The sequence below is a fragment of the Mauremys reevesii genome, linkage group 16 (genome assembly GCF_016161935.1).
Source record: "Mauremys reevesii isolate NIE-2019 linkage group 16, ASM1616193v1, whole genome shotgun sequence".
In the NCBI taxonomy this organism is placed as follows: Eukaryota; Metazoa; Chordata; order Testudines; family Geoemydidae; genus Mauremys; species Mauremys reevesii.
The window spans coordinates 33,931,072-33,947,134 of NC_052638.1; the positions used below are offsets into that span (position 1 = coordinate 33,931,072).

The window sequence follows — 16,063 nt, forward strand, 5'->3', positions numbered from 1 at the left end:
CCAACAGATACTTATCCAATAAACGATATTACCTCACTCACCTTGTCTCTCGAAAGAGCTCTGTTAGTCCCCAAGCTATAATGGCTCCAGGGAAGGAGACCTTAGTACTCCCCTGCATGACCTGGTGATTGTGATGATATGGCCCATGTTGAATATGCAAAGAGAGATGCTGAATTTTAAATGCACATTCCTTCTAAGACATTTAAATCACAGATTGAATAAGTGGGACACTATCGCTTGGTGATTTTATGATCAAATAATTTAGATAAACTTTGCAGTGAACATTTAGCATTTATTAAATACATGAAAGTACATTTACAGAAATTATAAAACAATATACATAATTGGACACATTATTCTAGATTTGTTTACTACTAGTTCACAGATAATATCCCATAACATCATACAACACAAGATTTTATTATTGAACATATTCCTGTTTATGTCACAGCTCTGCAGACGACACCACTTTACACATAGGAGCCATAATATCTAAGTCCAGCCACAGCAGCTGTAGTTTAAAATGGATAGAGGGAAAGACTTTACAGAAAGCAATTGGTCATTATGGTTGTCAAGTGCTAGCAGCTTCTTTCAGTTGCTCAACACTGGTCGGCTTCTCTTCCTTTTTGCATTTAATCCCAAGGAAACTGAAAATTTTCATCAGCATTAGATCAACAATCTCTTCTTCTTCTGAAGCCTAAAAAAAATGACAAAAATAAAGCCCCATGCTGCTGCAGCTGTGTATGGATTGGTAGTTTAAATAAATGGAGTGAAGTCCTGGCTCCATTGACATAAATGGCAAACTACCATTTGCTTCAATTGGGCCAAGATTACACATAGAGAATGTAAATACTGTAGGTAGAACAGACATGGATTCAGGTGAATGAGGCAGAATATCACCATCACTTCAAAAAAAACCTCAGCTTGTTGCAACATGCTGGGTGAAAATCTGGCTCCACTCAAGTCCATGTGAGTTTTGCCATTGACTTCAGTAGGGTCAGACATTCATCAGCTAGCTATACACCCAACAGTTCCCACAGATACATGCCTAAAACTCCTAGTAAAGTGAGTGGAAGTTGCATACATGCATCTAGTGCTTACATTAACAATCTGTTCTGTTTTCCATTCCCTTGGTTTTATATACAACACAACAGATTCATCAAGGGCTTCATGTATAGTATCAAAGAGAATTTCATGCCACAATATTGGTATCTCAAAAGGAAGCTTTGCCATGGACTTCAGTGGATTTCAACCTAAACTGAAATTGCTGGATTTGGTGTAGGTGCATATAATAGAAATTACAGATAAAACTATGATTAATGCACAAAAAGTAGGCAGCTAGATGCTTACCTGACTTGTGTGCACAAGTTGTTTTAAGAGTGTATATATTTCTATTAATAAAATTTAGGCTGACTTAGAAAATCTGATTTTGTGAATTGAAAAGAGCAGTGTAACTTTACGAAAGCTAAAATGTGTTTAATTGGAATAGATTGTAAGCTCTTAAAAGCAGGCACTGTGTCCTCATCAGTGTTTGTGCAGCACAGTAAAATATCCCAATCCAGATTAAGGCCACTGTGTGCTACTGTAATGTAAATATTAAATAATAGAACAATTTAGATGAACATACCTGATAATGTTTCTGTTCCTCACTAAAAGCAACCAGAATCACTGAAATGAACAGATTGAGCACCACAAATGTCATGAAAATGATACAGGATCCAATTAAGAAGGAGCCCAAAATTGGATTATAGTCCAAGACCTGGAGAATAAATAAAATACGGCATTATGTTTTTTATTATAGAAGAAAAAGGTTGGAAGCAGGGTCAACTTAAAACCTTGAAGAGGGCATCCAAGTTGTTGATAGAGTATACAATAGGTTTCTTCTCTCTCCAGGAGTGATTTTCATGCTATGATGTACTATACATCAGAGTTGATAGAACATGTGATGCATCCATATGTATTATGGGCCATGCTTTCTTTTGTTTTTTAAATGTGTGTGAATTTAGTGATCATGAAGGTGTAAGCTTGACAGACCTGGAGACCAAAGGCTTCTGCTTATCCCTAGAACAAAACAGCACAGGCAGTGCAAGCTTCACCATGCATTCCTGACAGTCTGCCCCTGTAGTGAAAGGGCAGGTCAGCCTCCATATATATTCAGTCATTGGCCTCTTTGCTGAGGCTAATTATAGTGACATGGACACTTGTAAAACCAAGCCTGTACTGAGACCCACCAAACTAATTTAATCAGAACTATGAAATAGGAGTCAGTTAGCAACAATTTTTCATAAGTGGCAACCTGGGGGCAGGAGGGGGGATTTGAACCTAGGACCAAGAGGTAAGACACCTTTCTAGCCCATTGCCAGTCCTCTGAACCATCTAGTCTTCTGCTAGACTAGTTTTTCAAATAGTCCACAAGAAAAGCATGAGCTTTTGCCTGTATTGACTGGATCTACAAGTTTAATTCCTTTTGAAAATGTGCTTCCCTATGTGAAATAGACTTGTTTTTTTTCCTTTTAGGCTAAGGGACATCTGCAGACACTTACTACTGGGATTCATGCTTACAATGCTTCAATGAGATTTCTCACAGTAGCAAATATAACACAATAGTAACTGTTTGCAGGCTTGGGCAAATATTTATTGATTGACAAATATTTCATACAAGGACAGGCTGGCACGTACAAGATAGCTATGTCAAAGGTGAAGAGTCACAGAGATTAGCACCACACAAACAAGTTTTGAAGCTATAATATGATTACAAAGTAACCTTCAGTACCAAACAAAGAGAAGCCCATAAAAGATGACAAAGAGGAACTAATTTAATCCACAAAAGAATTGGCTAAAAAAAGTTGTAACATGGAAGAATTTTTCTTGGGAGATCAGGGAGTTAAAAATGTATTAAAAGTCCAGATATTACATTTGTCCCTTATTGTGCAAACAGAACTCCCCTTGGAGAGCAGGTGTACGTATATAGCTGCCCCAAGAGGATGGTTGGTCTGTGGTTCAGGTGGTGCATATAGACTACTGATAGTAATGTCTGTTGTCTAAATGAACCATACAATAATTTTGCATTGGCTAGCAGGAAAGGTGGCTATTTAAAACCTGAGTATGTGTCTTAATGAAGGGTTCAAGAGGGTTTAAATGAAATAGAGAATAGGGTATGAAATATATTTTACCCTAGTCTCTTTTTCATTGCTTGATGAGAAAGTGCTCCCAGATATAAAGCAGGCAGTTGAGCTTTTAAAATCAGACTCACGTCTAACACTAATCAAAAGTCTCCCTTTTTGCTGTCTGAGAGCGTTAAGCACTTCTCTCTTTAAAGCATCAAATATTCAATGTTTTATTAAAAATGAAGTAGTGTTATCTGTACTATTTGGATTTGAGTTCAGCAGGACAGAACTCGAGATTGTCAGAAGCAACGTTCTTTCTCTGAGTTTCTACTAGAAAGGGAAAACATTCAAATGTAGCTGTGTTGATTTCTCAAACTAGTTTCACAATGCCCCACTGAGTTATTTATCTGCTTTTCTGCAGTTGTGAATACATTTCAGAGCTGGCACTTTTTCTTCTCAAATGAGATCATCTGTTGTTTATAAGAAACCCCACTGCTGCTGCAATTTCTACATGAAATTAGCTACATAAGACATCCACTTAGTCATTAAAACACGAGTCCCACTCTCTTGGCTCTACTAAACCGTGTGCTACTTTCACTGAGTAACTTTGTATTCTTATTGCTATTTCCCCATCTCGCTCCAGCTCCTCACTATTGTCTTGTTTTCTCCTTGTTAAGTCATGCCTCCACTATCTTGTAATCTCTGTGGGAGAGGGATAAGCACCTACCACCACACATTTTGGTGAGGATAGAAATAATAATAATGAGTGTCAGTTATGTGGTAAACCCAGGACAAACAGCTACTGGGGAGAATTAGTCCCAGGGGGTTAAAAGGCCTCTTCCTATCCACTGAGGAGAGAGAACCACGGGGAAATAAGGTTCAGCTGGAAAAGGGGTTACCAGGGAACTAATTAGGTTCAGCTGGCGCCAACTGCTTGAGACCTTTTTAAACCCTCCCCTGCATAGAGGGGTAAGAGAAACTGCTAGTAGACTAAGTACAGTAAGACTTCAAACCCTTCTAGGCAGGTGACACTCCCTCCTCAGAAGGGAAGGAAAACAAGCACAAGGGATTGACTGAGGAAAGGAATAGCCAGACCCTGTGCTACCTATAAGGATTTGCCTTGCCCAAGCCCATGTCTCCAAAGCTAAAGAGGACTGCTGAGGAGAAGGTACTTTGCCACAGTTATAAAATTCTGATCTGACTTTTTGTACCCTTACTTCCCCAAATTCTGGGACTGCTCAGGTCTGATTTGAGTTCAGGTCTGCCTCTGTGAATTTGTATTAAAGTTAATATTTAAAGTGGTTTTTTAATACAAACTTTTAGGAGGTTAGGTTTTTCTGTTTTTACACCTGTACATTTCTAGATGTCTGCTGTCTGCAGTGGCTGCTGTCATTTTGCAAAGCAGTGCAAATGTAGCATGTTACAGACAAGACTCACATGGTGCTCTCTTTCCTGGAGCCTTTAATATTTTTTCATATTTCATTTTCTTTAGTTTAAAATCACTTTGAAACCATATGGCTGCTCTTTATAGCTCTGATCCACCTCCCATTGAACTCAGAGACTCTCAGTGACTTGAATGGGAGTTGGATTGAGCCCTCAGTATAGAAAATCATAACATGATTTTCTGGTTTAGTTTTTCATTTTATTTATCTGCAAATAAAAGCAGCTTAGCTCTGTGGGGCAGGAACTGTCTGGTTTTTTTTTTTTTGTGCTGTTTGTACAAAAGATAGTTATCAGCGTAGGTGCTACCACAATACAAATAAATCTCTGAAAGATAGATTTGGTACCTCCTCATAGTTGAAGATTCCCAGCTGAAGGCTGACCATTGTCTCTGCTGAATCAAAGAGGGTTTTGTAGGAGTGCAGCTTCCAGCCAAATATCAAATTTGTCTGCAAAGGAAAGAAGGCAGATCTTGCATCATAATCACAAGGGTTTGTTATCCATTTAGGGTCTGAGATCAAAGTTACATGGAGTAGGCAAGAACCCAGGATCTGTGAGTTACTTCTTCTATGACTGGAGCTTGGGTCATGAGCCACATGCAGAGTAATGGACCTATCAAACAAGTCACCTTACTCAATTCCTGACTTTTTCTGTCAATAACAGGAGTGTTTGCAGGGGAGAGAATGGGGGAACCAGTTTTTTGGGTTTCCTTCAGTAGCAAGGAAGCAAGTGGTAGATAGCCATAACTTCAATAAAACCTGATTTTTTAGCAATGCTGAGCACCTGCAGCTCCTATTAGCTTCAAGTGGTCTTGTGGGTGCTCAGCACTTCTCAATATCAGCTCAATGGTGCCTTCTTGAAAGATCTCAAAATATTCTACAAACTATATACATACCACTTCACCTATCACTGAAATGCAGTCACCTCTGGTGTTTAATACACAGCAGTACTATAGAGCAGCATAGGGAAGGAAGTGGAGAATGTTTAGTTATGTGTCTCCAATTAATTTGTTAATGAACAAAGATTGCAAAATCTTAGTGGGTAGGGACCGCATCTTCCTCTGTGCCTGTACAGTACAGAGTGCATTTTGGATGCTACTGTAATATAAATAGAAAATAATGTAAGAGAAGATGCAAATAGTTTGTTTTTGTTGCAGGAGGCTTATTTTACAATGGTACCCAACGTACACTGGGCCCTACTGTGCTGGGCGTTCACATGCTTAGTAAAAGGGGGTCTTAGTTTAAAGAATTTACAGTGTAAGTAGATGAGAAACTGGACCTGTTATCTCCATTCTACAGATGAGGAACTGAGGCACAGAGGGATTAACTGACTTGGCCAAGGCAAGACAGGAAGTCTGTGGCAGAGCTGGGAATTGAACCCTGGTCCGAGTTCCAGTTCAGTGTTTTATCCTTCTTTGAAATTACTGTTTAGATGTGGTTTATTGCTATTTTGGAGAAGTTCTAATTATTACCTAATCTTTTCAGTGACAGATTGAACATATCTGTTCTATATCCCACCTGCTCTCTACATGGTAATGTACATACAGTGTTTCAAATAAAACAAATAGTTATAGTGCTGTAATTCATTAACCTGATTGAATGAACTAGTATATTTACATAATAATGAACTTTATTCCTGTAGAACCAGCAATGGGCAGGAACCCAAAAAAATCTTCCCTATATCTATTTTACATGTTCCAAACCATATCATATCTGGTGCTGTCAGTCAATCACTCTCCCCTGTTTAGTTGTCCTGTAAGATCTTTGCCCCCCAAGTATATTTCTGTACTTTGCTCTTTGACACACATATACACCATGCACAGGAAATCTATATTTTTTATCATGTTTGTTGAACTTCATTTCAGTTTGCAAAAGAGCAGATAAGTGGATATTTTAACTTGCCACTCGTATGCTGGAGAGTGGATCCTCCGACTACTCACCCAAGATCTAGGTGGACAGCTTTTTCATCTTACATTTCAGAGCCACTTTGTTTTCACTATTCAGAAATTATTCATATTATCTGCAACTAGCAGATTGCAAACAGGAACCATAAAGATACTCACAGCAATGGAATAGGCCAGGAACATGATTAAAATAACAGTGATGAATCCAGAGATGTCACCCCAAGCCCTCCTCAAGGTGGAGGTGATCATGTTTAGTTTAGGGTTGAGCCTCAGGAGATGCCACAATTTCACAGTAGAGAGAAGCACCAGGAAAGCAATTAGGTAGCCAAGAGCTGCATCAGCTGTTGCTGTTTCATTGAAACTTACACACCTATGAGAAAAGATTAATAAACAATGCATGAAAAACTTTCAGAACACTTCTGTGCACTGTGATTAATGAGCAGGCTGATAGCACTGGTCAGTCAGGGTTTGTCTTCACTGCAAAGTTAATTCAGGTTCTTACTCAGGTGTTGCTCCTAACTCCCCTCTCATCCCATCTTCACACAAGAGTCTCTTGTGCATGGTGATGCTTTACATCTGAGTTGGCTGGCCTATCTGAGGTATAGACTAAAGCCTGAGTACTTCTAATACTCAGGCCAGGAAGTTCTTACTCAGCAAACCCTGGAGTAACAGGCACCTAAAGCAAATGCTTAGCGTTTACTGTTGGGTAGTGTAATGGGGTGCATAGACCCTTTCTGGAGATTGACAGGGAAGGAGTTTACTATCTTGCTCTGAAAGGGACCCTGTTTTCCTCCTATGTTTGCAGGATAGCAAGGCTGGGCCAGCTGTGGAGAAATAACTAATGCTCTGCAAATTCTATATGAAGATTGTGCTGCAGGAAGTTGGGTAATAAATCTAACAGTGAAAGGGGGAGGGGTTTCTAGCAATAAGGCTGGAGCAGGACCGGTTGGGGGGCATTCTTGGCTGAAGTAGGCATGCTACAATAGCTTGGCTTTGAGAGAAGCCAGTTATGTTTGTGTTTTGGTGCTTAAAGGGGCTGTATATTTCTTATGTTTGTTACTCTGTTTTGCAACAACATACTACAAAGGTGTCTCAAATCTGCATGGGCCTGTTGAATTCTTCTCTGTTGTGACTGGCTTGTTAATTTCTGTCCTAGGATATTGCTGTGTCTGGCTCTGCTCTGAGCTCTTAAACAGTAGCCATGTACCTACCCAGGGTAGCTGCAGTGAGATGAGGGCAAGGCAGGTGATACTCATATAGGGCCTGCACCAGCAAGACCCATCAGTTCCATAGACCCCATGTTAGGGGAGGTGGTGCTAATGCCTGCTGTCCTTTAGCATTTCCCCAGGTGAGGTAGCTTTAATTCCTGTCACTGACATAAATCCAAGTCCTAAAATCCTTACATGGATTACATAATACAGCCATACAGATTCATGTCATCCACCAGTAAAATGTAGCTACTTCTGGAGAGCATATATCTCAGGCAGCAGAGGTGCTGGGAAAACAAGGGAGGTACTAGCTAAAGCAGAGAAAGGCAGTCATGGAACATTTACTCATCCTTGTGATGCTGGTAGTAGCTGATATCACGTGCCCCCAGGATTGTCCTCTTCACAAATACTGATAGGGTGCTCCAGCTAAGCAGTATAATGGCCAGCTCTAGCAGGTTCCACTTGCTGTGGAAATACCTCCATTTCAGAGCCCTCATGAGCTTTCCCTGTAAAAACAGGAGTTTCACTTCCAACAGCCCTTGGCAAGAATCTCAGCAATATGACTGTATAAAGTGAGGAGGGTAGATCAAATATATCACTGCCATGTCACTCTAACAAACTTTGATTCCATTCATTTTTGCTAAGGCTGCTGATCCAGCCCCAGCTCTTCCTGGAGCTACAAACAGTTCAGTCCAACATTTGGGATTGAGGGTCCCCTCTGCACAAGAAGAGACCCCTGCACATCTGCTCAACCAGTTCTTGTACCCCAGCATGTACTCCAGTCAAGAGAAATCCCCCTTTCCTTTATTTATTAAAGGTACAGGATCTGATTCAGACCTCACACTGGCAGGGGGGCTGGAACAATTTGTATAGTGGGGGTGCTAAGAGCCATACAACCAAACTGTAAACCCTGAATATAATGGAAACTGCTTCCAGGTGGTACTACTGCACCCCCAGCACACCTAATTCCAGCACCTGTGTCAGAAGCAACACCAATGAAGTGGCTTGAATTACACTGATGTAAAACCCTTGTCTTTGAGATCTGAATCGGATCCAGTGACACATGGCAACTGAAGCTTCTGCTGGGTCTTACCTGTGCTACCATATAGTAGATGATAAATAGGAAATAAATCACTTCTGCTGCAACAACAAAGATGTGCAGACCATCTGTGTAGGGGTAGAGCCGGATGCTCTGCAGTTCTGCATGTGTGAAGAAGGCCCCTGAAAAAATAAAGCTGTGTTCAGCTCTCGTCTCTTGAAAATTCCTCCCAAAGTCTGTTGCTTGTTGTGTACTGCAATGCAAGAGCTGGAAGTGCTAGAATTGAAAGTGGGCTCTTACCTAATGCATTTGTTTCAAACATCAGGCTTATAATACAGAACAGGTTCACATTGGCATTGTAGACTGTAAATTCAACAAACACTGCTCTTGTGAAGGTGTCCAGCCAGACGTTGTTGAAGAGATATTGGAGAATTCTGCCAAAGAGTGCACAAAAGAGAGAGTGACTAATCACTTTTGACTCATATTAGAGGTGTGTGGTGTTACACGAGGGGTAGGATTGTTTGGAAACTACATACAGAAAGTGGGGACAAGAGGCAGGGACTTTCAAAGGACACCTGATGTGTGGGTCCAAACTGAGGAATTTCTCTGTCCCTCCATGGTCTACACTGCACAATTAGTCTAGTGCTTTTAGTCTCCTATGAAGCTTCAGGTGTTGGCTAGTACTGAAGCCAAGATACTGGCTTGATCAGTTAGCTTTTGCCATGCCAGGCTGGGTAAGTTCCTATGCAGCTATCGCCAACATCTAATTTATCTGTAGGCAAATAGGTACACTTGGGTTTCCAATACTGGGGGGAGGGATAGTTCAGTGGTTTGAGCATTCGTTTCCTAAACCCAGGGTTGTGAGTTTAGTCTTTAAGGGGGCCATTTAGGGATCTCAGGCAAAAATCTGCCTGGGGATTGGTCCTGCTTTGAGGAGGGAGTTGGACTAGAAGACCTCCTGAGGTCCCTTCCAACCTTGATATTCTATGGTGGACACTATTTCCTGTTGGTAATACACAGGCCCCTTGTCTCCAAGGCCTCCATTTTCTATTGCTTCATTCCTAGAAGCAATCTCTGTTTTTATTCACAAACACAGAAGATTGTTTCCTGTAATGGACAATTCACTCCACTAACTGTGGCTAGAGGGTGGATATGATTGTCTGCAATCATCTGCAGAGCATAAACACTGAGGAGGGAGATGAAAAGTTTAGGATTGACCAAGAAGATCTTGTTAAGATTAATGGGATGAACATGAGCAGGGGAAGATTTAGGCTGAAGTATTTCCTAACAATGGCATTCAGTTAAACTATGAAATGATCTGTAAAGGGAAGAGGTAGAAAACCTATTGCTTTAGGTATTGAAAAGTAGACTAAACCAAAAGCTGGGGTGTGTGGAAGAGGGAGTAATGTTGCACTGACTGGGAGGAAGTACTAGGTCTTTTCCCGTTCTAATTTTTTTGATTGTGTGGTAATTGTTAGTGTAAATCTGGAATCTATGTACATGCGCATAGTTCTAATCTTAGAAAATCAGGTTATAATCCTGGATTGGATTTTGGTTAATATGTGATGTAACACAAGGTGACAATAGCATAAAACATGAATCAAATCAAAACCACAACAGTAGCAAAACCCAAACACAATAAAAATGCTACCTGGTTGCATTCTTTGGATCAGTTCCTAAGTGAACCACATATCCTCCTCCCCTATAGATGGCAAGTTTGCCCCACACTGGATGCCCTCTAAGTTTGGACTGGCTCTGATATTGCCATGCAGAACTCAAGTCAGAGGAGTTATCGAAGGCTGAGATATTCCAGTGTTCCCCATAGTCTGACGTGTCTTCTGCTTGGGGAGAATACGAAGCATGGCATTCTTGGATCGAGCCTTGCAGTTTGGGAGCTATCGGGCAGGTGTTCCCCTTCACTCTCACTTGACGAATTCGGGCACTGCCTACCAACTTGGAGTTGCCATCTGTAATGAAGCCTAAAAGAGGTATGTAAAAGAGTCAATGTTGATATTATGTCAGGCTCAATAATCAATATAGTCTCAACTCCCATTTATTCCTCACTGAAATATGTTTTTGTCTTGTTTATTATTAGATTCATTTCTTAAATTCACATTGGCTTTGTTTTATTTAATACTCAAGAAAACAAAGGATTAATCGTCCTGGGTTGAGTCAGGCATAATGTAATAATAAGAGCTAATTCTTACATAGACCTTTTCATCCATAGATGTCAAAATATTTCACATGCAGTCAGTATCATTATCCCCATTATACAACTGAGGGTCAGAGAGGGGAAGCAACTTGTCTAAAATCACCCCACAGGTAAGCACCAGGAATAGAACCTAGAGCTCATGAGTCTTGGTCTATTGTATCAGAGTTATCCTACACCCAACTCTGCCAATGCACTTCAATAGCACAGAGACACTTCTGAGCACCAAAAATGGGCTAAATTTATGCTTTGGGATTTGCCCTGATGGGGTTCTCATCTGCTCCCTAATACTTGTATTCATTGGTGGCCTAAGCCATAAGCACAGATCTGGGGGAAAAGTTGGTAGTATCACTAACTCCTGCTGCCATCTAGATGTTTGGCCTTGTTTTAAATGACAGAAGATCATGGAACAACCACCCGGCATATTTTAGTACAACACTAGACACAGATTATGTAGAGTTACACCAGAGATGAATTTGGCCTATTGTGTTTTTAATGCACTGAGTTGTATCCATTCAGCTATGCAGATATTGATCAGCTAATAGGGTAATATACCGGATGACACTAATGTGTGTAAATCATCAGTTCACCAGACTTCCACCCTAATGTCCCTCCCCAGAAGCCCAAGGCACATGGACAAGTTGGGGGCATGCACAAAAGTCCGAGTTTTGAATGCCAAGTCAAACAATGTGGTATCCAGTCAGAACTCTGCACCTTGATATGAGCCATATAACTTGTTGACTAAGGTAGTTCTTGCCCATGTGAAGAAGTCCTGATAAGAGTAGATATCCCGAAACCCATCCGTAAAGCTGCTTTCAATGTGCTTGTTCAGGTAGTAGGAATTGGGATCTCTTTGTCCATAGGCAACCAACAGTAGCATCCATAAAAATCCCAAGTAGGCTGGAAAGAACAGCAAACATTCTTTTAGGTTAGAATTGATATTGTTTGTCTACAGAGCAACATGACAATTATTGCTATTATCACTTAGTATTAGGCTAAGAAGATGTCTGGCAAAATGTTTCTCTCTGGACTACATCAGATCAGTGCTGAATTTACATGTGATGGGGGAAAGACACAACAGTCTAAGCCAACCCATCAGTCAGAATCTGAGTAGGGTTCAAGAAAAGAACAGGCAAATGGGTAGGACACCGGCAGTAACTCAGGCTATAAAAAGGGCCTGAGGCTCAAAGATGCTCTCAGTGAAGTCAAGGCAATTTTTTTTCTTTGCCTTCAGAGGGAGCAAGAATGAAGCCTAGGATATTAACTATGGGTATTTCTTGCTCACAGGAAGGAGCAAACCCACCTTCTCCCAGCTACTAATCTTCATCTTCTCCCTCTGCCTTTTCCACAAACTCTCACACTCCTCTGGCCTGTTCTCTTAAAATACAAGCAAGCCGTGTTTGCCCCTTCCTCAGAAAACCCACCATTAGCCCCACTGGCATCTCCAGCTATTACCCCATTATTGTTTTCACCCTCTGAATTCACTATTTACAATCCATATATCCAATAGGTATGCCTGTGTAAAGCTCTCCCTTCCCCACCCAAGGAGTCCAGCAGGATAATATTAGCACTGATTTGCAAACACACGAAAGAGCTTTGTCACTAAAACAAGAAGATCATTTGTGGGCAGATTGCAGACCCAGTATTTCTCTGATTAAGGCAAAGGCTTTCTGCTCCTTGATGTGATTGTTCTTCATTCTCTGAATGTCTGTGGCAGGGGGTGGCTGATAGATGTTGCTTCTGCTATCCCTTCGAGCTCCAAATAAAGGGTTTGAGTCGCCTGTGTATAAGAACAATAAAAGTCAACATGTCAGCAGCTCCTCCAAGCCCTGCTTTTTATTTCTAGGGCACCCCAGCCATTTCAGGGAAACACTTCTAGTTATACAGGGTTTCTCACCCAGGGCGGGGCAGGGGAGGGAGAGAGAGCAACCCTGGGCTGGGGCAACAGACTAGTTCAAAGGACAATGGAGGTGAAGGGCTGAGGAAAGGATCAGTGCTGGGGGAAAACTACCTGATCCACATGATACTACTTCTGCAGCTAATGTGACCAGTCTGACAGCTGCTGACTTTCCCTCCCCACTCCCACTGTGCCCCTTATGTAGATGGCTGTGGGTGCCGCTTATAAACACAGGGCTGCAGGCTCAGGCCACAACTCAAAAGTCCAGGCTTCTCTTCTCTGCTCCCCTGGCTCTCAGCCCAGCCCTGGGTGGGTCCAAAGGATGCCCCACCCCAACAGACCCAATGCCCAGCAGCACGAAGCCTTCTGGTGAGTGGGGGAGAGAGAAACGTCAGCAAAAAACACACAGAAGAGAAAAATTTCTTATTTTTACCAATGACAAATAGGAACAAAGGGAGGGGGGAGAGAGAAGAGCTAGAAAGGAAATGACTCTGTCTACCAGCCCACAGAGGTAGTGGGTAGGCAGCATGTCCCCAGGCTTTGTGCCCTGTGCAGTTAATACAGTGGGGCAGGGATTAGCAGCAGGACCAGAGGCTTCAAAGACAGCTGGGAAGGTTGGGGCCTTGGTCCCAGCCCCTTTCAGCACAGGCCAGCAGATTCTGCCATTGCAGTCCCTGTGTGCACTCCTGCAGTGCCTCTGCAAACTGCCAGGAGAGCGGTGTCCCCCCGCACCCATCTCACACAGCAGTGAATGATAAAGCCACATGGGACAGACCCTCAGTGGGTGTAAATTGTCATAGTCTCATCAGAGTTCACTGAGCCAAGACAATTTCCACCCACTGAGGATCTGCCCCCACACTCTGGCCCACAGCGTATGTACATACGGTACCTACATGCAGACACCTACACGGTATATTTATACATGTATAACTAAGCCTAGCAGCAAAGGCTGAACATCCAGAAAATGGAAAATAATGGAGACTTACCGACTAGCTAGGACAAGGAACCGAGGGTTTTAGCTCAAACAGGCTACAAATATCAAGAACCATAAATGATTTAACACCCGCCTGGGTTGTGAGAAGGGGAAAAAGAAGATTCAAATGAAGAGAAAGATAAAAATAGATCTCAACACAATGGGGAATGACCTGCGCAAGGCTTGCAGGGCTGATCACAGGCAGCAGGATTTACACTTCAGAAAGATACAGGGAAGCCTGGCAGATGTCCAGTCCAGTGCCGGAAATTGACATACCCTTTGTAAGAGGGTTGGTGCAATTGCTACCGCAAAAGGCAATTTCCCAGGTGAAAACTGCTTACTCTACCCACTGAACCCCCCCCTTCCCCACTTGGTGAATAAATTAAAGCAGGCCTAGACCTTGCTGGCCTCTTAAGATCAGGCTGAAAGAAAACAGCAAATCAAACACAAAGCTCTGGGGAATAGCACCATTTCCTTGATTCTACCAGTTTGGCAGGTCCATGACTCCTTGCTGGGATGTCTTGCTTGTGATATATTGGGGAGGGAGAGTAATGGAGTATCTAAACCCTGCTCAGTGATGGAAGGGGTTACACAGTTGCCTTGGGGAAGGCTGGCCTTGCCCCTCAGCCCTGTCAGTCATGTCAAGGGTGGAATAGCAGCAAAGAGTCCTGTGGCACCTTATAGCCTAACAGACGTATTGGAGCATGAGCTTTTGTGGGCCGATGAAGTGGGTATTCACCCACGAAAGCTCATGCTCCAATACATCTGTTAGTCTATAAGGTGCCACAGGACTCTTTGCTGCTTTTACAGATCCAGACTAACACGGCTACCCCTCTGATACCTGACGGGTGGAATAAGGTCTTAAAAATGGGAAATTCCCAGCAGTAGCAGAGCAGCTCTAGGAGAGAGTCCAGGGTGGTTCTACAGCTCACGGAGGAGACTCCTGGAAGCTTTTGGGGGGATCTGCCCTTGGGAAGGTCATTTACCAGCCTCCCTCTCCGCCCCGGCCCTGTGCTTACAAGAAGACAGCGACCCTGGTGTACTGGCTGGGTAAGATAGGTCCAGCAAGCCTCGAGGCAGGCCGAGTAGGCAGCTGGTGCCTATGCCCTTGTCCCCTTTTGAGATTAGAGAATCTGAGAGTAGCCAAAGGGACTAGGGGAGTGAGAGCCAAGAGCCCCGTCCTCACCAACACAAAGAGACTATGTAACCCAGTTTGTGTCATTGGGCCTCCTACGTAGGCAGATGGAGGTGCCCTAAGGACTCTTCAGAGCCTGCCCAGTAAAAGATGCCTGTCAGAAGCCTGAGAACTGTGGTAGTGAGTTGTAGTATTAAGGCAGTACTCTGCATACTGGACAATGGACCTCCCATTGACTACAGTACATTTAAATAAAGTGTATTAAGGCCACATAAGCCACCAGTTGCGTTATGGGAACTGTAGCACATCAGTTCCATCTTGGGTAGAACAGCAGCTGAGAAGTGAAATCAATAGTAAACTAAGGAGTTGCATATAATGGCAATGAAGAACATGGAGGGAACTTCTCTAAGATAGAAGCTGGGTTTTATTGATATTTTTTCAGGCCTGCGTTTACAAAATCTAGTGAAAAGTGCAGCATATCACACTGTACTGAATTTATCCATTTTCATCAAGTTGTGGAGTTGTTGTAAAGGTTGTTGCAAAACAATCCATGATATAAACATTGTAAAGTTAGCCCAGCACTAATGTAAATTGCATTGTGTTTGGGACTGGAAAGCTGTGTGCATTCCCTGTGCATTCTTTTTTCCATATGCAATTTTGTTTTTTATATTTTGGATGAGAGTTGGATCATTTAAATTGGTTTCTTCATATTTGCATCCCTCTGAAATCCTTCTCCATTATTTTAGTTCCTACGTTTTCAGCTAGTCTGCTAAATATTATTCCCTTCTTCTGAATTCTGTTCCTTGGATATTGAAACTGTAACACAGTTGCTGAAGTTTGCGGCATGCAGATGAGAGTGTGGGAGGCAACAGCAATCAGCCATAGCAGCAGGACCCATTCACGGTTCTTGGTCTTCTACTACTACTAAGAATGAGAACATGGTTCATTCCCACTTCTGACAGGGGACAGAGCAAGTGATGGTGGGAACAAGGGTCTGACATCAGACTCCTGAAATTAGACGAGTCGCAAATAATAGTATTATACCAATCCAGTTACAAGGGCAATCTCACAACAGTGCTAGGTCAAAGGGGTGTCTGTTGAGATATAGAAGAAAGACACATGGGGATAGACAGTTCTTTTTGATCCAAGGAG

At 42.3% G+C, this 16,063-nt stretch overlaps 2 protein-coding genes across 2 annotated transcripts in view; one reads left to right on the plus strand and one right to left on the minus strand.

The window, feature by feature from the left end:
- Positions 1–271: 271 nt before the first annotated feature.
- Positions 272–16,063, minus strand: part of PKD1L2 (polycystin 1 like 2) — a 65,783-nt gene continuing 49,991 nt past the window's right edge. Inside the window, exons 34-43 of the mRNA XM_039502663.1 lie at positions 12,546–12,686; positions 11,621–11,806; positions 10,349–10,676; positions 8,998–9,131; positions 8,752–8,879; positions 8,004–8,164; positions 6,610–6,820; positions 4,895–4,996; positions 1,628–1,759; positions 272–697 (exon numbers count right to left, since the gene is read on the minus strand). Coding sequence (XP_039358597.1) covers positions 572–697; positions 1,628–1,759; positions 4,895–4,996; positions 6,610–6,820; positions 8,004–8,164; positions 8,752–8,879; positions 8,998–9,131; positions 10,349–10,676; positions 11,621–11,806; positions 12,546–12,686 — 1,649 coding nt within the window. The 3' untranslated portion in view covers positions 272–571. The remainder of the gene's footprint in view (positions 698–1,627; positions 1,760–4,894; positions 4,997–6,609; positions 6,821–8,003; positions 8,165–8,751; positions 8,880–8,997; positions 9,132–10,348; positions 10,677–11,620; positions 11,807–12,545; positions 12,687–16,063) is intronic.
- BCO1 (beta-carotene oxygenase 1) overlaps positions 10,566–16,063 on the plus strand; it is a 104,190-nt gene continuing 98,692 nt past the window's right edge. The window contains exon 1 of the mRNA XM_039502668.1: positions 10,566–10,685. The gene's annotated coding sequence lies outside the window, so the exon portion shown is untranslated. The remainder of the gene's footprint in view (positions 10,686–16,063) is intronic.